At 44.9% G+C, this 25,245-nt stretch overlaps 1 protein-coding gene across 1 annotated transcript in view; it reads left to right on the forward strand.

The window, feature by feature from the left end:
- ATP6V1D (ATPase H+ transporting V1 subunit D) overlaps positions 1–25,245 on the forward strand; it is a 47,575-nt gene that overhangs the window by 9,241 nt on the left and 13,089 nt on the right. The window contains exons 2-6 of the mRNA XM_029598866.1: positions 1,083–1,200; positions 4,660–4,739; positions 17,301–17,368; positions 22,519–22,563; positions 22,665–22,768. Coding sequence (XP_029454726.1) covers positions 1,083–1,200; positions 4,660–4,739; positions 17,301–17,368; positions 22,519–22,563; positions 22,665–22,768 — 415 coding nt within the window. The remainder of the gene's footprint in view (positions 1–1,082; positions 1,201–4,659; positions 4,740–17,300; positions 17,369–22,518; positions 22,564–22,664; positions 22,769–25,245) is intronic.

Below are 25,245 nucleotides of genomic sequence, written 5' to 3' on the forward strand. Positions count from 1 at the left end.
GTGAAAAAAAAAAATCAACAGGGCCCACGGCTGCCATCTGCTTATAAATGGCAATATCTAGCTCAGTGTTCCTCAGATACTAATTGCTGGGCTGTCCGTCCTCCCCCATGCCCCTGCACCCTTTTCCTGTCATCACTTTAAACAAAAATTCTATTGCATCCTCCCAGCCTTTGGAACCCCCCCTCCCCCCCATCCCACTGAGGAGGGGCTAACACATGGTTGACAACTGGGGGAGAGGGGTTCCAGACTCTTAGGAGGGTGCTATAGAAATGTTTAAAGTGAAGATGGTAAAAGGGTGCAGGGGTGGACAGTCGGCCCGGAAATTAGTATTTTGAGGAGCGCTGGGCTAGATATTGCCATTTACAAGTGGATGGGAGCCGAAGGCCTTTTTTTTTTTTTTTTAAACTGATACAGCGCTGCTTACTCACATGTCTTATTTATTTATTTATTTATTAAAGGCTTTTATATACCGACTTTCTTGATACAAATCAAATCAACTCGGTTTACATCGAACTAAGCAGAACTATAACCAACCAATCAATAAAGACATTTGAAGAGGAGCATAAAGTTACATTATAACAAGGATGCCTTAACTGGGAGTAGGAAAAAAGAGTGGGAGAACGAAAATGAAAGATAAAAAAAACTATATACAATAGAGTATGGGAGGGAGGCAGGGAGCCTACCTCACGATAACTTATAAACACTGTTTAGCATTTATTTATTTACATAGGTGATGGAACAATTCTTAGTCAGGCTGTTGGGCTAGTGGCAGGGAAGGCTCGGCAGAACAGCCATGTCTTAAGTTTCTTTTTAAAAGTTAGTATGTCTTTTAAAGATATCCGGATAAGTAGCAAGTTATCTGGCCACAGAAGGCCAGCTAACTTTAAAATCTAACCGGCTATATTCAAACATAGCCGATTAGGTTTTAAAGTTAACTGGTTACATGTAGCCGGATAACTTTTAATCAAGCTTATTCAACGGGACGTTTATCCTGCTGCATATACAGGACAAGTTACCCAGATAACTTTGTTCACTGAATGGCCTATTGAATAGTGGCCTTAAAATGCTTTTATTTTTAACAGGGCACAGACCATCATGAAGGCTCGGCTGAAAGGTGCCCAGACTGGTCGCAATCTCCTGAAGAAAAAATCGGATGCCCTAACCCTTCGATTTAGGCAAATCCTAAAGAAAATTATTGAGGTACAATGAATTGAAGCGCATGCTTCCTGTTCCTGCTGATGAAATGTGGAATTTATTTATTTATTTTCCGCTTTTTTGGCACTTAAGTGTACATCAAAGCAGGTTACCTTCAGGCACTGTAGGTATTTCCCTATCCCCTTAGGGCTTATAATCTAATTTTGTTCCTGAGGCAGCAGAGGGTAAAGTGACTTGCCCAAGGAAGGCCACAAGGAGCGACAGTGGGATTTGAACCCTGGTTTCCCTCAGTTGTAGCTCGCTGCTCTAACCACTAGGCTACTGCGCCAGTTCTAAAAGTGTCTTATTTCACAGGGATGGTGGTGTAAGGTGAGTGTATTTTAATTGGCTGAATGCTTTTGCTTATTTAGTACCTGACCCGCTTTAAAAATTTTGCTGTTGATTTTAGCCCTCCCCCACACAAATTATAGCATCAAGAGAGAAATAGTCTTACAATAATGAATTTAAGCACATTCTTTGTGGATTTTATAGTCCAAAAATGAATAATAAACCATTTTGTATTATAAGCTGGCAGTTTCCTCCTGCTGCCTGGGCTTCTAGCCCAATTGGAACAGGGATTGGGATCGAGTAACGATGTGGGAATTTCCCCCCCTATTTTCTATCTTCTCTCAATTTACTTTAGTCCAGTCATGGGGCCATGCACCAGAGCTCCTTCCAGACTCTAGGTGTCACCGTCGTATGATGACTGACACCCCCCCCCCCACCACCACTTTTGGCATCCTCAGCTCAGGCTGAGATCCTCAGAGCAGAAGATCTGAGCCAGCAATCCAATTCAGGTCCCTCTCCATGTCTCAGCGCTGGCCACTGCATTCTTTTTCCTAATGTTCTGTTTGAATGTCCTCTGTCCTTCCTCTCTGACTGCCTGGGTCACTTCAGGTTCCGTTAGGTTGCTGAGGGCTGGAAGAGAAATCTCCTTCCTCTGAGACTTAACTCTGCGTGGTGCTTGTATCGACGGGTGTCACCTCTCACCCAAGTGCACCCTTTTCACAACATGTCTGAGCCTCGAACCCAAGTCTCCTTCACCACAGGGCCATGCAGTGCAGGCCCTATCACCTACTACAATATGTAGCGGGTGTGGAGACTGAAGGCCCAAAGGATGAGGACAGGTGAGCAGGAGATGGAAAACTATAGGGTGGCAAAACCTGTTTTTTGCCAAAAGACCAAGTGGTGTATAGTTTTGAGCATAAACAAAAAGGCAGCGCTGAGAGACTGGCATTTCTGACAAATAGGACACAGTCTGGTAGATAAGAGGGTACATGATTGGAAGGATGCCTGATAGAGCAGGGTTGGAGGAGTGGTGAGATTCAGAGAGGGGTGGTACAGGGACACTGAAACGAGGCGTTAGCCGTGCCATCATTGTAAAGGGAAAAATATGCTGAAGTGACATGAGAATAGAGCTATATAAGGAGGTTTTTGGGCCATCATTTCCATCTTTTCTTCTCTCTCTCAATTTACCTCATACTTTAGGCCTCTGGGATTCAGACAGTAGGTACCCAATGTATATTGATGACATTTTGAGATGACATTGACTGCAGGCTCCTCACTCCTCATAAGTCTATGGCAAGCGAATACGCATCCTGGAAGGTGACAGAGGTTCTATCTTTCCCATGCATGGAATGCATTTTCCTCACATTCTAGCAAATCAGACTATAATGACAGAAGAATTAACTATTAAAGTGCTCAAGTGATCACAGGAAGTGATAACAGGTTGTCTGTTCCTTAAGTGTTAAATGTTACACTTTACAGGACTGATGCTTAGATTAAGGATTTCCTGTAGCTTAAAGAATTTATCTTAGTTTATTAAGATAGACAGAGGTAATCATGAAAGAAAAGTGCTACAAATTCAGGTTTTCATTTTTGGCCAGCAGTTTGCTGTTCTCCCTTTTGGGCTTCCAGCTCAAGTCAGAGCTGGCCTCCATTTTTTTCCCTCTATTGGCCCAGCCATTGCAGTGATGGTCCTCGGCCAGGGCCCGCAGCTGCTGTTCCTTCTCTTTCATACAGTACCACGCGATGTGAACATGGCTCACTCCGGAACCCTTTTAAGGTGGACCCTGCTTCTGGCCACAGGTGTTGCCACTGAGTGATGGCTGAGGCTGGCTTCCACCCCACCCCATGGTTGGCCTGGGAATCAAACCCAGGTCTGCCACAATACCAGTGAGCCAAAAGTTCTACGAGCACTTTAAAGTTTCCTAGAGATCATTTTCTTAAAACTGAACAGAAGACCCTGGTGCGCGGAGTTCCTCAGAAAGGAATATAAATCTAAATAAACAAATTCATGCTGACAAAAGAGGGATGTTTTGAAATAATAATAATCACAGGACCTTTCATGCAAACAAACCCTCAAATTACATTTCGGTATCATGCTCCAGAAACAGATCTGCAGCTAGCACTGCAGTGGGTGGTGTGAAAGCTGGTTGTAGTAGAGTTGAGAGACCGATGGACTAGGGCTTTTTTTTCCCATTCTTTCTCCATGAAAAAAACATATAGATAACTGGGCACAGGGATGATAATTTTCCAAGAGACTTCTTTGGGTACCGTAGAGCTTTAGCCACAGAAATGGCCCTTTAGAAAACATTGTGACCGATTTTTTTTATGTGCATAAAATTATGCACATACACACTGCATGCATGTACTTTTATGTGGATAGGGCGAGGCATTCCAGAGGGTGGAGTTTGTGTGGGCTTGGGCCTTGCGTGCATAGTTCTTGATATAAAAAATATGCACCTACGTTTTCTCAGCAAAACTACGCCCACTAAATAACAGGTGTAATTGTGAGCGCAGTTTTGATGGATACATTTTCAAAGCAGACTTGCACACCTAACCGTACTTTGAAAATTTGTGTAATTTATATGCATATTTGCCAGGTAACTTGTGTGATGTTAGCAAATTACCCCTGAAGTGACTAGCTTCAAGGTTGAAATCTCTTGTTGCACTTCTTGTTTGTTGTTTTTGGGAAATGATAGAGTAATGCCACTAACAAAGGTAAAAAGGAACTGAAAATGAATTTCAGGAAACGGATAATTCTGCACCACAGAAATAAGGAACATAAAGTAGTGGTGCAGGGTGCTGGGGTCTTGCCCTGTGGCTGAATGCACATTCCCCAGGACCTTGCTCTATACTATAAGCTAAGGAAATTGTTATATTTTGGTATCTGTAATAAGTCTTAAAAAAAAAAATTACCACTTTATTTTAAATGTTCTGTTCTGCAGCACTGAGCTTCACAGTAACCTCTACTAGAATAGATTCAGGCCACTCTGCATTAAAAGACATTAATTTGCAGTTATGTTTGCCCATGTTTTACATGAAGTCATTTGTTTTCTTATCCATTAATGTCATAACTTGCCAGAAATTGCATATTTAATATTGGGTGCACTGGGAATGGTTAAAGTTTGCTGTAAATGTGCGCCACACAGAATATTCAACACTGCTCTCCTTTTCCTTTAGACCAAGATGTTGATGGGGGAGGTGATGAGAGAGGCGGCTTTCTCACTTGCTGAGGCTAAATTCACAGCTGGGGATTTCAGGTGAGGAGGAGGTGGGGCTGGACCTGGCATTATTCTGCTACAGGGGGTGGGGGGGGTAGGGATTATTACCAAACCCCGGCACAGTGCAGTGCTGGGCATCGGGCTGGAATGATAAAATCATCACAGATGGAAGTCCGATGCCCATGGAGAAGGAAAGGACCCAACAGTAATGAGGTGGGGTTTTGGGCCTAGCACATGCCAAAAATTGTGAGTTGTCTTGCTGTGTGCTAGCTGAGAACCTTAGGGGTCAGAGGGTCACAGGACGCTAAACCTAACTCCTAATCATGAAATTACAAAAACAAACCCTTTTTTCATGTCTCTGAGGGTGCTTTGTACCTGCTCAAGAGTACGGTATGTCATCTCGACTGAGTCTCAGGTGAGCTGGGCTCACATGCAGAATCTGAATAGATGCCCATTAACCTGCTCTGTCGTTGCTCATAATAAAGGAATATATATATATGGTTGGTTGCTTATATAAAACAAAGCTACTTGGATACGAACAGATCTTTCCTTTTTATTAACCCCTTTGTACCTGAAGACAAGGTTTCCTACTGTGACAGTTTTACAAGTAGGATTTAGACCAAGGAGGTGGCCTCCCATCCTCCAGCTCCACTTCTCAGGATAGTCCCAGTGAATATTGATTTGCTTAGTATGGTTTTGATTTATGTTTAATTTGCATATTTGCCTTATCCTGAAAAGATTAATTTATGGCATTCGGAGCCTGATGTACAATCCCTGATTGACTGCTTCATGAATGCAGGCACCTACTCCATGTTCAGCATTGCAGTAACATTCCTGCGGTGGGTGTTGCCAGTCCCACCTGTGAGGGGACAGGGCTGTGGGAGAAATGGTATTTTACAGTTGCCCGTGTAGGAGAATTTAGTTGCAGATATGGCAGCAAAGTCTATGTCCTGCAGTAGGGCAGACCCTTTTTAAAATGTAAATTTGATTCTCAATCACCTGGGTCTTCTCTTCAGTTCTCCTTCAACTCCTGTGCTGGGCTCAACTCATTTGGTAAGTTGCTTTATTGATGGGCTGAGGATAGGATGGTTTCAAAGAGGCAAGCAAGACAGGGGCGCCATGCCGCTGCCTGCAGCATCAGTTCAGTAACAGAAGCATGTGGATATGATTCCTGCCCACACAGCCGATCTCAGCAAGAGGGTTCCTGCACTTGTCCAGAGATGGTCCTGACTAAGGATAGTGTCATTAGTAATAAAAGAGCTTTCTCACTATTTGAGGAAATGATGTGAATGACACTTCTGATGGCCTGTACCATCATGAAAATGTTCAGAAAGTGAACAGCCAGGCCATACCAATGGCCTGGGCTCGATTCTCAGCTCAGTCCTCTGCTCCACCGGCTGCCTCGGACTGAGGTTGCTGTACAGGTAGCATTTACATTCCCGAGGGGAGGGAGTCCTGGTCATCGTGCAAGGTTGATACCTGATGGCTGGAAGGAACGCTGGTGCATGGTTCCCAGCCAAGGACTGTTGCAGTGACTGGCCTAAGTGAGTGGAGGCTTGAGGAAAAATCCCCATGTAGTTGTGAATGAAGGCTCATGGCACCAGATCCTGGTTTTGATTGAGCTGGAAGCTCAAAGGAGCAGGAGGAAACTGGAGAGTCTCAAATAAATGGTAAATGATAAAGGGGATAGAACAGCTCCCCTATGAGGAATGACTAAAGAGGTTAGGGCTGTTCAGCTTGGAGAAGAGACGGCTGAGGGGGGATATGATAGAGGTCTTTTAAGATCATGAGAGGTCTAGAATGGGTGAATGTGAATTGGTTATTTACTCTTTCAAATAATACAAGGACTAAGGACTACATTCCATGAAGTTAGCATGTAGCACATTTAAAAGTAATCGTAGAAAATTCTTTTTCATTCAACGCACAATTAAACTCTGGAATTTGTTGCCAGGGGATGTGGTTGGTGTAGCTGGGTTTAAAAAAGGTTTGGATAAGTTCTTGGATTTCTCCTCCATTACCTGCTATTAATCAAGGTATCCTAGAAAATAGCCACTGCTATTACTAGCATCAGTAGCATGGGATAGACTTAGTTGTTTGGGTACTTGCCAGGTACTGGTAGCCTGGATGGCCACGGTTGGAAACAGGATGCTGGGCTTGATGCACCCTTGGTCTGACCCAGTATGGCAATTTATGTCCTTAAAATTAAAAAAAAAAAAAAAAAAAAAAAAAAAAGTAAGCAGTAAACAACAACAAAAAAATTAATGGGACTTTGTTAAAAATCCTATTGAGATGCCTTTAAAGCAAGGATATAAAAGTTTATCTGGCCACAAGGACCATTTTAAAGAAAGCAAATGTATTGGGCTGCATCCGACCTCCTCCCCATCCCATTCCGTCCACCTCAGATGAAATCAGCCAATGCTCTCCAGGTCCCCACCCCTCCTAGCCTAGGAGTGTGAGTTAGCTTGGTCCAGGACGCACTTCTTCACAACCTGCTACTGCAGACAGAACAAGGGCTGGCCTGCTTGCTGATACATGGTTGGGGGTGGGGGAGTGGCAGCATCTAGGTTTACTCTTAGGGAGACTCAAGGGTTCACAGTGTAAAGTTCCCCTGCAGCTGGTAGCTAAACGATGTTCCTTGCTCTTTTACTATTCTGGGGTGTGCATGTCCCTGTTTCTGTGCCACAATATCCAATCCTGAACAAGAAGAACCTTTCCTTAAGTTAGGAGTTCTGTTTAAAGCAGTGATGTACTAAGTATTTTTGCCATTGACCCACAAAATAGGGAAAATGCCTTTTAGTGCATCTGGCCCCTAGACTATAGGGTAGTGACAGAAAAATGCATTGTTCTGCACTACTTTACCAATTCTTTGAAGGCTCACCCTAATCTGTTTTCCAGGATTAAGAAAATATCCAAATACTTGAAGATACAGCTGTGATCATAAGTTTACATACTCTGGCAGAATTTGTAAGATGTAGCATTTTAAGAAAACATGAATGATCAGACAAAACATGTCTGTTATTTTTAATGTTTTTCAAATTAAAATATTCTGCATCACAGAAGAGCACAAGCATTAAACAAATCATAACAATAAAGGAAATTACAAAAATGGCCTGTTCAGAAATTGGCATATCCTTGATTGTTTGGACTGATAGTATACACTCAAGTTGACAAACATAGGAGGTCATTCACTAAAGGCTTTCTCCCATTTTGTGTCTATGGGAAAAATGCTTAGTAAATGACCCCCATAGTTTGAGATGGCAATGAAGGGTATATATCCCCCACCTGTGCCTTGTTTGATTGTAATTAGTGTCTGTGCATAAATAGTCAATGAGTTTCTTAGCTCTTGAGAAACCCTTGTGCATTTCATACAAAGCTGCATTGACTTTGGTGGTTAATGAAGCATAGGGAAAGCAGAAGAACAGTGAAAGGATCTGCAAGCAAAAGTAGTTCAACTTTATAAATCAGGAAAAGGATATAAAAAGATATGCAAAGATTTGAAAATGCCAATCAGTACTATTCAAACCCTGATCAAGAAGTGGAAAATTGTGGGTTCTATTAATACCAAGTCACAGCAGGTAGACCAAAAAAGATTTCAGACAGGATACAAAGAAAAACCCACAAGCAACTTCTACTGAAATACAGGCTTCTCTGAAACAAAGTGGTGTGGGTGTTTCAACATGCACAATAAGGAGATACTTGAACAAAAATGGGGCTGTATGGTACAGCTGCCAGACAAAAGCCATTGCTGCACCAATGCACAAAATTGATGGCAGGATGAATGCAGCACCTTATCAGAAAATATTGAAGGAGAATTTGCATTCATCAGCCAGGAAGCTATTCATGGGTGTGCTTGGACTTTCCAACATAATGATCCAAAACATAAGGCCAAGTCGACCCTTCAGAGGCTGCAACAGAAGAAAGTGAAGATTCTTGAGAGGCCATCAATCTCCTGACCTCAACATCACTGAGCTTTGGGGAGAACTCAAGCATGCAGTTCATGCTAGACAACCAAAGAATTTACAGGATCTGGATGCTTTTTGCCAAGAGGAATGGGCAGCTTTACCACATGAGAAAATAAAGAGCCTCATTCTCAACTATGACAAAAGAATGCAAGCTGTCACTGATGCAAAAGGGAGCAATACCACAATATTTCCTAGTGTGTAGCCAGATTGACTCAGGACCAATGGGTTACGTTCCCCTACCAGCAGATGGAGACTGACTCAGATTTCAAAGCTGATGTCACACTAGATACACCCCCGCAGTGACCTCAGCCCTTCAGTTTTTCTCTGTCTCCAGCAGATGGGGGATGTAACTCTCCCTATGGGGATTGCTGTACTTTTGGAAGGAGAAATTCTATATTTAAATTGGAGAACAAAATTGAGCCCCGCTCTCCTGTGGTGATTCCTAAAGGTGCCTCCCCCAGTTGAGAATTCCTGAAGTGATTTCTGAGATCCTTCAGAGGTGTGCCTTGGTCCGGTAGCCGGTTCCTGGTGTGGACTTTGCTGCTTAAGCAGCTGAAATGCAGTGGGTGCAGGAAGCCGAGTGCGGTGGTGACTGCCAAAGCCCTCCCCCCCCCCCCCCCCCCCTCTCCGCAGCCGGAGACTCTGTCTCTGTACTCAGCCGGTAAGTGCTGAGCCCAGGTAAAAAAACCCAAAGAAGATATACCATTTATCTCCAGCTTCAGAGGCATTTGGAAGGGATTTGGTAAAATTTACTTTTGTCTCCTTGCTCGGCCCCCCATTCTGACGTTGTTCCTAATCTCGTTGGAAAGTGGGCTTCCGAGTGGGTTGAACAGCCCCCCAGTGGGCTAGGCTTTGCTTTAGGCTTGGTTGGCACACCACGTGGTAGGCCGCTGCGGTGCCATCTTGCACGTGTGTTTGTGTGTGCCGTATTGCCCTCCATAGAACGTTGGTACAATCAGTGAGTTGGCTCTATGCATGCACTGCACGCATAATGTCGCGCGCATACATATGCACACAACTTACTAAGCACAGGATACAGGTAAAGCTAGACACATGGGCTGCACCTTGCCACATCTCATAAGAATATAAGAAATTGCCATGCTGGGACAGACCAAGGATCTATCAAGCCCAGCATCCTGTTTCCAATAGAGGCCAAACCAGGCCACAAGAACCTGGCAATTACCCAAACACTAAGAAGATCCCATGCTTCTGATGCAATTAATAGCAGTGGCTATTCCCTAAGTAAACTTGATTAATAGCAGTTAATGGACTTCTCCTCCAATAACTTATCCAAACCTTTTTTGAACCCAGCTACACTAACTGCACTAACCACATCCTCTGGTAACAAATTCCAGAGCTTTATTGTGCGTTGAGTGAAAAAAGAATTTTCTCCAATTAGTCTTAAATGTGCTACTTGCTAACTTCATGGAATGCCCCCTAGTCCTTCTATTATTCGTTCAAGACCTCTCATGATCTTAAAGACCTCTATCATATCCCCCCTCAGCCGTCTCTTCTCCAAGCTGAACAGCCCTAACCTCTTCAGCCTTTCCTCATAGGGGACCAGTTCCATCCGTTTTATCATTTTGGTTGCCCTTCTCTGTACCTTCTCCATCGCAACTATATCTTTTTTGAGATGCGCCGATCAGAATTGTACACAGAATTCAAGGTGCGGTCTAACCATGGAGCGATTATAGAGGCATTATGACATTTTCCGTTTTATTAACCATTCCCTTCCTAATATTCTGTTTGATTTTTTGACTGCTGCAGCACACTGAGCTGACGATTTTAAAGTATTATCCACTATGATGCCTAGATCTTTTTCCTGGGTGGTAGCTCCTAATATGAAACCTAACATCGTGTAACTACAGCAAGGGTTATTTTTTCCTATATGCTACACCTTGCACTTGTCCACATTAAATTTCATCTACCATTTGGATGCCCAATCTTCCCATCTTGCAAGGTCCTCCTGTGATGTATCACAATCCGCTTGTGATTTGACTACTCTGAATAATTTTGTATCATCCACAAATTTGATAACCTCACTCATCGTATTCCTTTCCAGATCATTTATATATATATATTGAAACACACCGGTCCAAGTACAGATCCCTGAGGCACTCCACTGTTTACCCTTTTTCACTGAGAAAACTGACCATTTCATCCTACTCTCTGTTTCCTGTCTTTTAACCAGTTTGTAGTCCACGAAAGGACATCGCCTCCTATCCCATGACTTTTTAGTTTTCTTAGAAGCCTCTCATGAGGGACTTCGTCAAACACCTTCTGAAAATCCAAATACACTACATTTACCGGTTCACCTTTATCCACATGTTTATTAACCCCTTCAACAAAATGAAGCAGATTTGTTAGGCAAGTCTTCCCTTGGGTAACTCCATGTTGACTGTGTTCCATTAAACCATGTCTTTCTATATGCTCCACGATTTTGATCTTGAGAATAGTTTCACTATTTTTCCCGGCACTGAAGTCAGACTCACTGGTCTATAGTTACCCGGATCGCCCCTGGAGCCTTTTTTAAATATTGGGGTTACATTGGCCACCTTCCAGTCTTCAGGTACAATGGATGATTTTAATGATAGGTTACAAATTTTAACTAATAGATCAGAAATTTCATTTTTTAGTTCCTTCAGTACCCTAGGATGCATACCACCTAGGCTCCTGAAATCTGTGCGCATAAAATTTTAAACGCGAGCCAACAGAAACACACAGTTACCACCGCCAATGGCTCCTGCAGCTAAGAAACATAAGCACCTTTCTCTCTGCGCTGCTTGTCATATTAAGCTGGAATCCAGTCAGACTATGAAAGCCTATGTCAACCCTGTGAGGAAACCCAGGGAGAGCTGGCCTTCCCGGACTTTGCTAACCCCGGCTCCTTCCATTCAGAGGAGGGTTCGCCACAACCTTAACGAGAAGTACTCCGGATCTGAGTACCCCCATGACTGGTCATCCATGGGATAGGGAAATTCATCGGCGCCTACCTCAGTACCTCCTGGGCTAGGCATGGACCTGGCTGCCTTCTCTTGGGTGGAATTTTTCCAGGGCCTTCAAGCCTTTGTACAGGTGCAGTCTGCTTCCTCACTTGCCCCTGTCCAGATGGAACCTCAAACAGTAAGCCCTTCCTCTCCCAGTCCTATTGGCAGACCTCGAGGCATGCCCCGCCTCACAAAGGGTATCCCTGGCAGGAACCTGGACAGCACGGACAAAACAGGAAGATATGGATTCCTTGAAAGATGGGGAAATTCCCCCCAGCTTAGAACCGTATCAGACCATGTTATAATTTTTCCATAAAGATGAATTGCCGGCCTTGGTTTCCCAGATCCTGAAGATGCTGGGAATTCCTGGGCAGACTCTGATGGAACCAAAGAAAAATCCCATTCTGATATCCCTACAGAAAGCATCTTGCTACTTTCCAGTACTGGAAGCCATCCAGGAGTTGATCTGGAATGGGATGCCCCAGAAGCAAGTTTTAAAGGGGGACGAGCGTTAGAAGCTCTATACCCACTGGATCTGGCAGTGAGAGAGCATTTGTGTTTTCCTGAAGTGGATGCACTGGACTGTGCAGTCTCTAAGCAAACAACTATCCCAGAGGAGGGAGGAGCGGCCTTAAAGGATGCGCATGATAGATGGATGAAGTTCATCCTTAAACAGTTCATCCTTAAACAGGCCTTTGTCACAGCCTTTGCCCTGGTAGCTCGTTTGTGCCTACTCCTCTCTCAGGAGCTGGATGATTCGGGTGAATTCCAGAGTAGATATGGAACTCAACGCTACCTTTTATTTGACACAGGCTCGGATCTAGTCTGTACTTTGGCCAGAGGAGTGGCCTCAGTGGTGGTGGCCAGAAGACAGCTATGACTGCGGAATTGGTCAGCATATGCAACCTCTAAGGCAAATCTGACAAAGATGCCCCTTAAAGGATCACTCCTTTTCGGAAGCGAATTGGAAAAGCTGGCCAGTAAATGGGGCAAATCTCCAGTTCCCTGGTTACCAGAAGATAAGAGAAAGCAGTTACTGTGCCCTTCACCTATGAGGGGGTCGATCCAGGGGCTCTCAATGCTTTTGCCCCTACAGAAACTTGACATTTCAGAGGTCTCTGCCCTTTGGAAGCTCTCAGTCCTTTCGTAGTCAACAACCCAAGAGATGGGCAGGCTCGGGTTCAGGTTTGTTCCGAACCCCCATGAAATTTTGCTGACCCACCCTCAGAATGAGGAGATAGGGGGGTCGACTGTCCCTCTTCTACCAGCAGTGGGTCGAGACTTCAGACAAATGGGTACTGGAGGTCATACGAGAAGGATATGTGCTGGAATTTCACAGCACTCCTCGGATGGTATTCATGATGTCTCCTTGCTACTCCCAGCATAAGAAGCAGGCAGTGGAGACTACACTTTTAAGGCTCTTCAGGATGAGGGCTAAAATCCAAGTACCTGTACCTCAGGAAAATACGGGGTGTTATTCCATCTATTTCATCATACCCAAGAAGGAAGGTTCCTTTCACCCCATCCTGGACCTCGAGCATCAACAGATATCTACGAGTGAATCATTTCCGTGTGGAAACCCTAAGCTCTGTGATAATGGCCATACAATCGGGAGAGTTCTTAACATCCCTGGACCTACCCGAGACCTATCTATGATTTTCAATCTGTCAAGAGCACCATTTTCTATGCTTTGCAGTACTGGGTCGCCATTATCAGTTCCGGGCATTGCCCTTTGGCCTAGCCACCACCTCTAGAACATTTTCCAAGATTATGGTGGTCGTAGCAGCAGCATTGAGAAAAGAAGGAATCCTGGTGCACCCGTACTTGGATGACTGGTTGATCCGGGCCAAGTCCATGGAAGAGAGTCTCTGGGTGACCAACAAGGTGACCTCCTTGCTTCAGGAAATCTGCTGGGTCACAAACCTGGACTAAAGCAGTCTCAAGCCCTCACAGTTCTTGTAATGTCTGGGAGTCCAGTTTGACAACAAGCAGGGCAAGGTCTTCCTTCCAACCACGCAGATAAGGAAGCTGATGTCCCAAATGCGTCAGTTGAGGAGCACAATACGCCTGATGATGTGGAGCTATCTCCAAGTTCTCGGTTTGATGGCAGCAACCCTTGGAAGTAGTGCTGTGGGCAAGGGCACACTTGCGACCACTTCAACGCTCACTACTGTCTCGTTGGAATCCGCAGTCCCGACTATTCAATTTCCCTCCTCGGCTCCAGTGGCGGCTGCAGGAAGCTCATTTGAGCAGGGGTTGTACCCCTGTCCTTCTCAAACTGGCGAGCCTCTGGGGCTGGGGAGCTCACTGTCAGGAACTGACGGCCCAAGGATATTAGACTGAGGAAGGGGCCCTCTGGAACATCAACCACCTGGAAGTCTGGGCAGTCAGATTGGCATGTCTACAATTCATCCAAGTGGCCCACGTAATGTCAGACAACACAACAACAGTAGCTTATATCAATCGCCAGGGTGGAGCCAAGAGCCAGCAAGTGTCACAGGAGATAGATCTCCTTATGGAATGGGTGGAAATATATCTACAGATGATCTCAGCCTCCCACATTCAGGTCGATACAGTAAAGTGTGCTCCGTCGGAGCGCACTGTCAGCCTGCTCTGGACGCGTGTTTTCCCTTACCCCTTATTCAGTAAGGGGAGGAAAACACGCGGCCCACCCGCGGCACCTAATAGCGCCCTCAACATGCAAATGCATGTTGATGGCCCTATTAGGTATGCACGAGCGATTCAGTAAGTAAAATGTGCAGCCAAGCCGCACATTTTACTCTAAGAAATTAGCGCCGACCCAAAGGTCGGCGCTAATTTCTTCCAGCGCCAGGAAAGTGCACAGAAAAGCAGTAAAAACTGCTTTTCTGTGCACCCTCCGACTTAATATCATAGCGATATTAAGTCGGAGGTCCCCAAAGGTAAAAAAAGTAAAAAATAAAAAAAAAAAATGAATTCGGCCCGCGGCTGTCGGGCCGAAAACCGGACGCTCAATTTTGCCGGCGTCCGGTTTCCAAGCCCATGGCTGTCAGCGGGCTCGAGAACCGACGCTGGCAAAATTGAGCGTCGGCTGTCAAACCTGCTGACAGCCACCGCTCCAGGCCAAAAGGAGGCGCTAGGGATGCGCTAGTGTCCCTAGCGCCTCCTTTTCCTCGTTTGCACCGCGTCGCCTCATTTAAATACTGAATCGCCTGCACCGGCGAAGGGCCGGTGCGCGCGCCGGGAGAGCGGGCATTCGTCCGCTCTCCCGCGGTCTTACAGATTGTAGGAAAAGGCAACGTCAGAGCAGACTTTCTAAGTAGAGAGAGTCTGGATCGAGAGTGGGTATTGTCAGCCAAAGCCTTTCAGCTGATAGTAGAATGCTGGGGTCTCTCGTCCATCGACCTGCTGGCTGCATCCCACAATGTGAAGGTTCCCTGATTCTTCGGTCGCAGAAGAGATCAATGGTCCCTGGGTATCAACACTCTTGTTCAGACATGGCAGGAAGAAGAGTTGCTATATGCCTTCCCTCCGTGGCTCCTGCTGGGCAGGGTCATTTGCAGAATTGAGCACCACAAGGGATTAGTCTTACTAGTAGCTCCAGATTGGCTCACGTATCCGTGGTATGCGGACATGTGGAGACTCCTGGTGGAGACCCCCTCCTGTACCTCCCACCGCACAGGGGCCTGCTACAGCTTGGACCGTTCCTTCACGAGGATCTGACTCGATTCTGTCTTACAGTCTGGCCCTTGAGAGGGCTTGCCTTTTGAAGCAAGGATATTCTGCGGCAATAATTGCCACCTTACTTCGTGCTCGGAAGTTCTCTACGTCCATAGTAAATGTGCAGGTCTGGAGAGTATTTAGGCCTGGTGAGAGGACCATGGTGTCCCCTGTTGGGCGGTCAAAATCCCACTAATTCTGGAAGTTTTGTAGGACGTCTTGAATAAAGATTTGACCCTTAACTCTTGGAAGAGCCAGGTAGTGGCTGTCTTCTGTTTCGGGGCGAGGTGAACGGAACTCACCTGTTGGCTCATCTAGATGTGGCCTGTTTTCTGAAAGGGGTGAAGCACCTCTGACCACCCCTATGGTGGCTGGTTCCCTTGTGGAATCTTAATCTTATTGGAATTGTTGGCAGGGCCCTCCTTTCAGCCGCTGCGCAGTCTTTCCTTGTGTTCATTAACCTTGAAAACGGTGTTCCTGGTGGCTATATGCTCGGCACATCGCATCTCTGAACCGCAGGCATTGTCGTGTCGGGAACCATTCCTCCGGATGACTCCAGGAATGTTGTAGCTTCATACCGTTCCATCCTTCTTGCCCAAGGTAGTCTCGGACTTTCATTTGAATCAGTCCATTTCATTGCCATCCCTAGATAAGCACAAGGACGCGGAAGAATACTGCCTCTGGCATTTGAATATCAGTAGACTTTAGGTGCAGTATCTGGAAGTTTCAGAACTGGTCCAAAAAATGGACCGCCTGTTTGTCCTTCATGGTGGAAGGAAACAGGGTGAACCAGCTTTGTGGGCTACCATAGCTCGCTGAATTAAGGAGGTGGTCACAGGAGCTTATGTGGATGCAGGAAAACCATTATCTTCTCAGGTTAAAGCTCATTCCACTAGGGCTCAGGTGGTCTCATGGGTGGAAACTAGACTGCTGTCTCCCATCGATATCTGCTGAGCGGTGACGTGATCCTCCTTCCACATCTTTTCCAAGTTCTATTGCCTTGAACGTACAGGCCCGAAAGGACACAGCCTTTGCTAGGGCGGTGATAACCGGACCACGGACAGCCGCCAGCCCCGATTGGGAGTAACTTTTGTATATCCCATTGGTTCTGGGTCCATCTGGCTACACACAGGAAATGGAGAAATTACTTACCTGATAATTTTGTTTTCCTTAGTGTAGACAGATGGACTTAGCATCCCGTCTCTGGCTGCCCAAGAATGGTACCAAGGATTCGCCCTTGGAGTGGATATCTATTCCAAGACATTACAGGTAAGCCGTCATCCAGTCCCTAGGTTAGGGCATCTATAATCTTACTGGAGTTCAGTGTTTATGATTGGTTGAGTACAGTTACGGTTATCAGTTTTTAAAGTTTTTAATCAAGTTTTTTCATTAGTATGTCCACAGTGGCTTTTGAAGAGAATACTGAAGGGCTAAGGTCACTGCAGGGATGTAGCTAGGGTGATGTCAGCTTTGAAATCTGACTCCATTTTCATCTGCTGGCAGGGGAGCATAAATCATAGGTCCTGAGTCCATCTATCTACACTAAGCAAAACAAAATTATCAGGTAAGTAATTTCTTTATTAAGAACTAAGGGTATGCAAACTTTTGAACAGGGACATTTTGTTATTTCCTTTATTGCTATGGTTTGTTTAATGATTGTGCTGTTCTATGATGCATAATAGTTTAATTTGAAACACATTAAAAATAAGATGTTTTGTCTGATTGCTTTTTTTTTTTTAATGCTACACATCTGTCAAATTCTTCAGGGGTACAAGTGTATCTGAATATTAATTGTAGATATTTTGAACACCAGTTCTGTTGATGGCCTATGTGAAAACTTATTAATTAAATTAAATTCCTAACACCACAGTGATATCCTTAAGTTTTCTGAGAGGGTATTTTCTTTGCCATGTTTCTGTAGAATTCATGTATTTCTTTTTGTCCCTCTGCAGTACCACAGTGATCCAGAATGTGAATAAGGCACAGGTCAAGGTCCGAGCCAAAAAAGACAACGTGGCAGGTAACAAACTGCTTCTCTTTCTTTTTGTTGCATGAAGGGTAAGTCAAGATCCCTTGTTTTCTAATAACACGGTATCAAAGTATGGGTCTGTCTTTATGAAAAGAAATGGATTCTTGCGTTATCCTTAGTATTGTTCCTTTTATGGACCTCAGGCTAGGGTTGTCAGCTGACTGGTATTCAGCTGGTCTGGCCAGATTTAATCTTGACACACCAGCTTGCCTGCACAAGTTCAAAACAGGCAACATAAAAGCGGGTAATTGGCCAGACACGCAGATTGGAGGCTGAAGGAAGCACATCATTCACGGCTGCAGGGAGATGGGGAGGGCTGGGCCTGCAGCAGATACTCAAACCAGCTGCCTGTCTCTGCTTCCTAAGACCAGGTTCCAGGCTTGCTGCTGGCAGATAGAGAAGGGGAGGGCAGCACCAAGCAGGCTGTGAATGATGTGGAAGGAGGGAGAAGTCAAGTGGTAGTTATTGAATCTTGAACGTGAATGGTTTGAGGAGGAGGTGAGTGCTGGCTTGCATTGGGTAGGAAGGTAATGACTAGGGTATGAATGCTTGGGGTAGGGGAGGATGAGACATAAGGATAAGAGAAAATGTGGATGTAGCAGAATGTTTTTCCCCTCAGTTGGCAGTCCTGTCTCAGGGTGCAGCAGTTTAGTTAATCATCAGAAATTGGTTTGAGTCCACTAGCACTTGTTTGGCTAAAAATGTAAAATTTGTACTCTGACATTTAAATGTTTGCCCATTTTTGGAGAGTTGAATCTCTCCTAGGCTGTCTCCTGTACAGACATAGCAGAGCAAATTAATTTTCTTCTCATTCTCAGTGATTAGTGTTCAGTTGTTTGCTATGGAAGTGTTTGCAGATGATCAGCAGGGTTGCCTGGTACATATTCAAATGTGCGAGTTCTGGCTGTGGGGCAGATTTTGTTTTTGAGGCAAAATAAATGCTTGTGTAAATGGTTCACCATTCCAAACTCGTGCAAGCAGACTGCCTTACAAGTCTCTCTGCTTTAATTTCCTGAAACTTACCCAAGGAGGACAAATCCACATCACATGTCGACCTTGCTCCCAAGCAGGTGCAAATGTGTGCGCATGTGCCGCGCAGGGTTCTGCCTACACCTGCTTGTTTTAAGAGTCTTTCCACTCGTAAGCTCACTTTGAAAATTTGGGTTGAAGTTTGCATGCATCTTCTACACATGGGCTATTATGAACTTCTGCGCCCCCCCACCCATGTGGAAATCTTTTTGAAAATACCCCCATAAAAATATCAGAACAAAACCTTGCAGAAAAAGCGTTGTGGGAATATGGCCTGTGTTTTGCCCAAAGGTCCTAATTTTAAGAATCGTGCAAAAGTCCCACAGCACCTTTAGCACATAGTTGTGTTGGAATTTCAATTTTTATAATGAATCTTTTTCACTACCTCCTTGGGCAAAAGTTGTGCTGTTTCAAAACTTTGGGGAAAAAAACAGCCTTGCTGGGTGTTTTGGTGTGGGGTTTTTTTTTTTGGCTTGGTACTAGAATCTGGTCCTCCCTCTGTTCCTATCCAGCATGCTTTTACTCTCCACCCTCTTTTTTTTGTTCTGGAGAGTATTTTTGTTCTTTTGAAACAGAAATAATGGCCAAAAATTATTTCAGTTCTTACATAGCATTAATACAGGCTATCCACGTATTCAAAGCCATGTATATACAGTATACATACAAAACATTCACTCTGTGTGCAGTTTAAAATAACAAGTTACAATGCACATTTAACATCCTGATAAATACATAAGGAATTTGTCCTTACTAAAATAAAGTACAATTTCAAATAATGATTTCCTGACAAAACTGGTGTTGCTAAACTCATTCCAGAAATGAAATAATATAACTCTGATGTTGCAGTATTCCCACCCCGACCCTCCATTTATGGAATTTTTAACTTTTTTTTTGTGGAATATCGATTAATCTCCAATCATATCTTTTGGCATACTGTTCCATGCACTTGGTGCTATTGCAGAAAACATTCCAATACTTATGGAAAGTTTTGAGTTAATCCAGCTCTGAATCCTGTGAAGAGTTGCAAAGGACGGGGGGGGGGGGGGGATGTTTTGCCAAGGGCACCCCCTCCTCATCCTTTACCTTTCCAGCACTTTCCAGCTTTGGAAACAAACAGTATCACCTTACCGCTATAATGCAAGCTCGCTCTGCACTGAATGCTGAAGGGAGTGTAGCTCTGGAAACCTTCCTGCCAGTTCCAATGCCTTCCTAAAACTTTATCGCCTAGCAAGGCTTTTAAGATCTGCCACACAATATTTGCTAGATGTTCCATCTGTTAGCAAGTGAGGCTCGACGAATCCCAGAAATGACTGTTTTATGTTCAGGGCCCAGAATTGTGGAATCCTACCTCTAAAGAAGAGAGGGGGTTTTTTTTACCTAATGTTACGGAAGATAGTAAAAAGTTTTCTTTTTCAAAAGGCCTTTCCAGAATACAGCTGAAGAATACTAGGCAGTTCCTTTTGGTATACAAGGAGGGCCTTGCCAAACATTTATTTATTTATTTATTTATTTATTTAAATTTCTTATATACCGGCATTCGCGATGGGAGTCGCATCATGCCGGTTTACAGATAACAAGGTGTGACAACAGAATAAATACTTAATAACTTAAAAAACATTAACATGTGATAGAAGAATAAGGTAGCAGTTACAATAAAACAGGGATAAAATGCAACTTGGAATGTAGAGGAGGCAAAAGAGAGATTAACAATGAGATAACAAAAGATACAAACATAATGAAATGACTTTACAAGATTTATTTATTTATTTATAACTTTTATATACCGAGGTTCAATTAACAAGATTAATTATCACTTCGGTTTACATTACAACCAGCAAAATAACATAGACAAAGTCTTGTTTTACAATGAACAGGGTAGAAATAACCTCGAAAACATAAAATGGGTGAAGCAAGTATAGAAAGTAGGGTTTATATAACTTGGGCGAAAGGTAAGGAAATTAAATAGGGGAGGACTGTGAAGATTTGTCTTGTGTTTTCTTATTGTTGTTTTAATATTGTTTATGATGTTTATTTTATGCCTGTGTTTTGACTATGTATGTTTACGTGGAAACAATTTAGAAATTTTGTTTGCGGTATACAAATTGTAAATAAATAAATAAAGAGATCTCCTAGAGCTTGCTTGTTTGACCTTTATTTCTGCCTTCCACTAAAAGTGCAGGAACTTAATGGAGTTTTTGGAGGACGTTTTTTGTTTTTTTTTTCACATTTTAAACTATTGACTGAAAATTCTAAACTAGTTTTGCTGGTGCTGCTGCTTTAATGAGCCTCAGTTGTGATTCAGTAATAGGACCAAGCGGCTTCCTGCACCCGTGTCCTCCTTTCCTCTCATATGTTGCAAAGCAGTGGAATAATGGGAGAACAGAGGTAATTCAGGACCCGATAAGGAAAGCAGTGTGCTAATGCATCAGGAGATTAATAAAGAAAAAAAGAGCAGACTAACCCAAAAATGTGCATTAAAAAGGTTTTCTGCACTGAAAGCAAAACATTTGTGGGCACATAAATCCTTTTATGTGAGGGTCCTGTACGCAGGATTTACACACAGAAAATATAATTAGCTTACTCTGCCCTCTAAACAATTATATCTTATATTGAAATGTGAAGAGAGCTGAACTAGTTAGTTCATGTGTGCTGAACCAGTTATTGAACCTTTTATTAGCCTGAACTGGAATGAAACTGGAACAATTTTGGTCACATCTGAAAAGAACCAACCCAAAACATATAGTGGTTTGACTCTTGTACCAGCTAGAACAGGACCAGCAAAAAACACAGTCAAAGGGATGCTGCAGTGCCCTTATGTGAACCTGAGAGGAGGGCCGGAGTGGGTTCCTGAGCAGCACTCAGGGAGGGAAGTGGAAGTTCCCATTGCATAGAACATAATGGGAAATCCCTGCACAGAGTCATCTGCTACTTTCCAAGTGAGGGCCCAAATTATACCCCCTCCCCCACCGCTTATTTTTATTTGTAGAATTACTATTGAGTAATTATCATTAAAAGTCCTGCAATATCACAAGTTAAAGTAAAGACCTAACCATCTTTACAAATCTTTAGTGCATCAGGATGCAGTCTGGAGATTATTTATATGGTTTATGCTAACAATTTTCATTAAAATGCAGTCTGTACTTAAGAAATTGCTTGTATCTGTGTATGTATCTTACCATAGATAGGAGTATTTTTTCTGATATATTTAAAATTATTAACTACCAAAAGGTCTATGTAAAATAAGTTGGTGGTCTCTACCGAGTACCAGAGAAAGATAGTACCATAGCTGGCAGCTCAAGCAGAGATGGACCCAAAAAACAAATCGGTAACCGATCCAGTGAGCTGTGTAGCAGTGACAACAATGAGAATCGGATAAAAGAAAGCCCTTTATTAAAACGCCCGACTCTGGCCGAGTTTCGCTCTTTTTGCACAGAGCTGCCTCAGGGGCAATTCATTCAAGCAGGACTGCTCGTTATGTGGATTCAATATATATCGAATGCATTCAATTCCATTGCTGACACTACACAGCATCGCTACGTGAACAAATGAAAGTCTAACTGCTTTGGAGTGAAATCATCCGCGCTGATAATCAATACGATATTGACTTTTCCAAGTCCTGCTTGAATGAATTGCCCCTGAGGCAGCTCTGTGCAAAAAGAGCGAAACTCGGCCAGAGTCGGGCGTTTTAATAAAGGGCTTTCTTTTATCCGATTCTCATTGTCGTCACAGCTCAAGCAGAGAGCCATGACTAAATGTTTTATAGTACGTAATTACTGTATTTATTATTCATTTTATCATATTTGTTTCTTGGTAAGATCAAGATGCTCAAAATGGTCAGCTGGTTATGGTGCTTCTGCCCTGATATGGGGGGCAGGGGATTTAAACCAGTTTCTCAGTTTGACCAGGCCTGTCCCTGGTTATGGACCTGTGCTCTGATTTCTGAAATGTACTCTGGCAAGGTAATGTGGGGAAGTGTGCCCCTGCTGTATTAGTTTGCAGATACATGGAAATCTCAAGCATGAAATCAATAGATGAGCTAAGTAAACACTCTAGTAAGAAATCCATGTTAAGAGAAGCAGTTGAAATCTTACAAAAAATGCTCTCTGTTTCAGGTGTAACACTGCCAGTGTTTGAACACTATCAAGAAGGAGGGGATAGTAAGTACACATGTAGTGAATTTGCTTTGGTTTCTGAGTTTTTATGTAGAGTAGCTCAATAGAACCCAGTGAGCTAATTGGCATCTGACTGCTTATTTTAGGTTATGAGCTGACAGGTCTAGCTCGAGGGGGTGAACAGTTGGCAAAACTGAAGAGGAACTATTCAAAAGCTGTGGAACTGCTTGTAGAATTAGCCTCATTGCAGGTAGGTGGCACCAGAGGACCAGGAGTGTCTTCTGCTCTGAAATGTACAGATTATTCTGAAACTTGCATGGGAGCAGGCCTGGATTTCCACTCAGGTCTATTAGGCCTAGGCCTGTGCCTAGGGCAGCAGAAGAGAATGGGGCATCTTCGTGACAAAGCTGCTGGAGTTTCCCAGACCCCACTTGCAGCAAGAAGTGGTCCGAGGTAAAAACAAGGATTGAGTGAGAGAGAGACGTGTGGAGAAGAATGGAGGCTGAGGCATCAGCAAGTATGGCCATGGGTCCAGTAGTAGAAAGGCTGGTGGTGGTTCCCAGGCTCCACCAGCAGCAGGAAGCAGTCATAGGGGAGGTGGAAGGAGAGAGAGTGAAAGAGGAGAAGAGAGGGTTGGATGGGGTGGAGGGAAGAAACGAGTAAGAAGAGTACTAGAGTGAGAAGGGAAGGGACACGAAGAGGGCGGGCGAGTACAAAGTGGGTGGAGATGGAGAGGGTGCAGAAACGCATGCACATGCACCCCAACACTCCCAAACACATCAATATCACCTTCCAATACACACACTACTACCACGTGAGTGTGTGTGTGTGTGTGTGTGTGTGTGTGGTGGTGGTGGTAGTAGTAGGGTGTTGTACTTCTACTTATGTCCCCTTCCACACACAGCAGGGTAGTGTTGCGGCGGTGGACCCTTGGCCCGAGGTGGAGTTGGCGCTACCCGTGGGGAAACCCCCACAGGTCCCCACTGTTGGGAGGCAGGGCTGAACGGGAAGCAGAGGCCTACTGGAGCTTCGCCAATACCAGCCCTCGTTCCCCACAGGTTGAGCCCTTGGGTACTGGGGCTGCCTGGTCTTAGGCGGGCCTCCGCATGGTTGATCCCAGAAAGAGTGTCCAAGGCAGGGCGCCAGGAAGGAGCAAGGTTGAAGACAAGGCCAGGCTCCAGAAACCCGGACAGACAGAAGCAGGCGAGCAGTTAAGAACAAGTTAAGTCAGGGCTTGCTAGTAGGCAGGTGCCTAAGAAAGGCCAAGCCCAAGGCAGTCAGCTGGAGATAAGGTCAGGTTCAAGCTGAAGTCAGGTCAGGCGGCTGGAGCCAAGGTCAGGAACAAGAGATGGTCAAAACCAAGGAATCCATCCAAAGGATAGTCAGGAAACAGGAAGCTGGAACTGAAACACGAACACTGACGAATACTGGAACAAGAACGCGAACAAGCAGCAAATAAGTACACGACAGGAAGCATGGAGACCTGTTGCCAAGGCAAAAATTGAATGGCGGAACCTGCCTTAAATAGTAAGGCTGAGAGACGTCATCATCCGGGGCTGTGGGAAGGTTTCCCGCCGCGGCCCCTTTAAAGTCGGTGAAGGTGCATGCATGTGCGCCTAAGAAGGGCAGGCTGGAACTAGGAGATGGCGGCGTCTCCCCTCGACGCACGTGGGGAGATCCAACCAGGACTAGAGGAGGCCACGGAGTTGCTGGAGGAGCCTGGGAGCGTAGCAGGAGCGCGAGTGCATAGGCAACTGTCTACTGCTATCAAGGAGGAAGGGCCAGGTCCAGAACCCGGGCGTTGGGGGTGAGTGGAGCCGGCCACAGGCCTGCCGCAGCCAGGAAACTCAATAGATAGAGGGAGGAGAGAGACATACATAGTGAAGAGGGCAAGGGGGAGCGTACACACATCCCAACACCTCCCTCTGAGTGCCAACTCACTACCCCCCACACCCCCACTTACCACTACCACCATCTCCTCCTCCTCCCCCCACATAAACAAGAGTGAGGAGAGAGGGAAAGAATGCCCCCATCCATACATGCCCTACCTACACTACTTCCTCCGTGCCCTCCCCCCCCCCCCCCTCCACACACACGCACATTGCAGCAGGAGAGAAGATAGGCAGAGGGAGGGAAGGTGTTGTGTTGTGGTGTAGAGGAGTAAGAGAGATGCAGAGGGGGAGGAGAGAGGACAGGAGTGCAAAAGGGGTTAGGGAGGGAAGGAAAGAGTGCGAAGCAAGGGGACAGGAAAGAAGGAAAGAGTGCATGCATACACTCATCCCACCCCAGCAGCCTGACACCGACACCCCCCCCCCCCACACACACACACACACACACTCTCACACACTACCACCTAACCACCCTACAATATCCCATGTACACCTGCCTCCCATTCCCTCCTATATACAGGCAAGAATGAGGAGGGGGGAGATTGCCCCACACATGCACTCTGAACACTCGTATCCCCACACCCACAAGTGTGGAAAGGGGGACAAAATGGAGAGTATGAAGGGAAAAGGATGCTCCCACCCACAGACTCCACCTATACCACTACGCCCCCCCGACACAGACGCTTTCATGTACACACGGAGGATGGGGAGGAGGAGGAGAACACTGCAAAGTGGATAGTGAGGGAGAGTGGGATAAATCACACCCCCTACGCACATATACACACACACACACACCAGGGGTGTGGAGAGTGCATACACACCAACCCTCCATCCCACA

The sequence above is a fragment of the Rhinatrema bivittatum genome, chromosome 4 (genome assembly GCF_901001135.1).
Source record: "Rhinatrema bivittatum chromosome 4, aRhiBiv1.1, whole genome shotgun sequence".
Lineage (NCBI taxonomy): Eukaryota > Metazoa > Chordata > Amphibia > Gymnophiona > Rhinatrematidae > Rhinatrema > Rhinatrema bivittatum.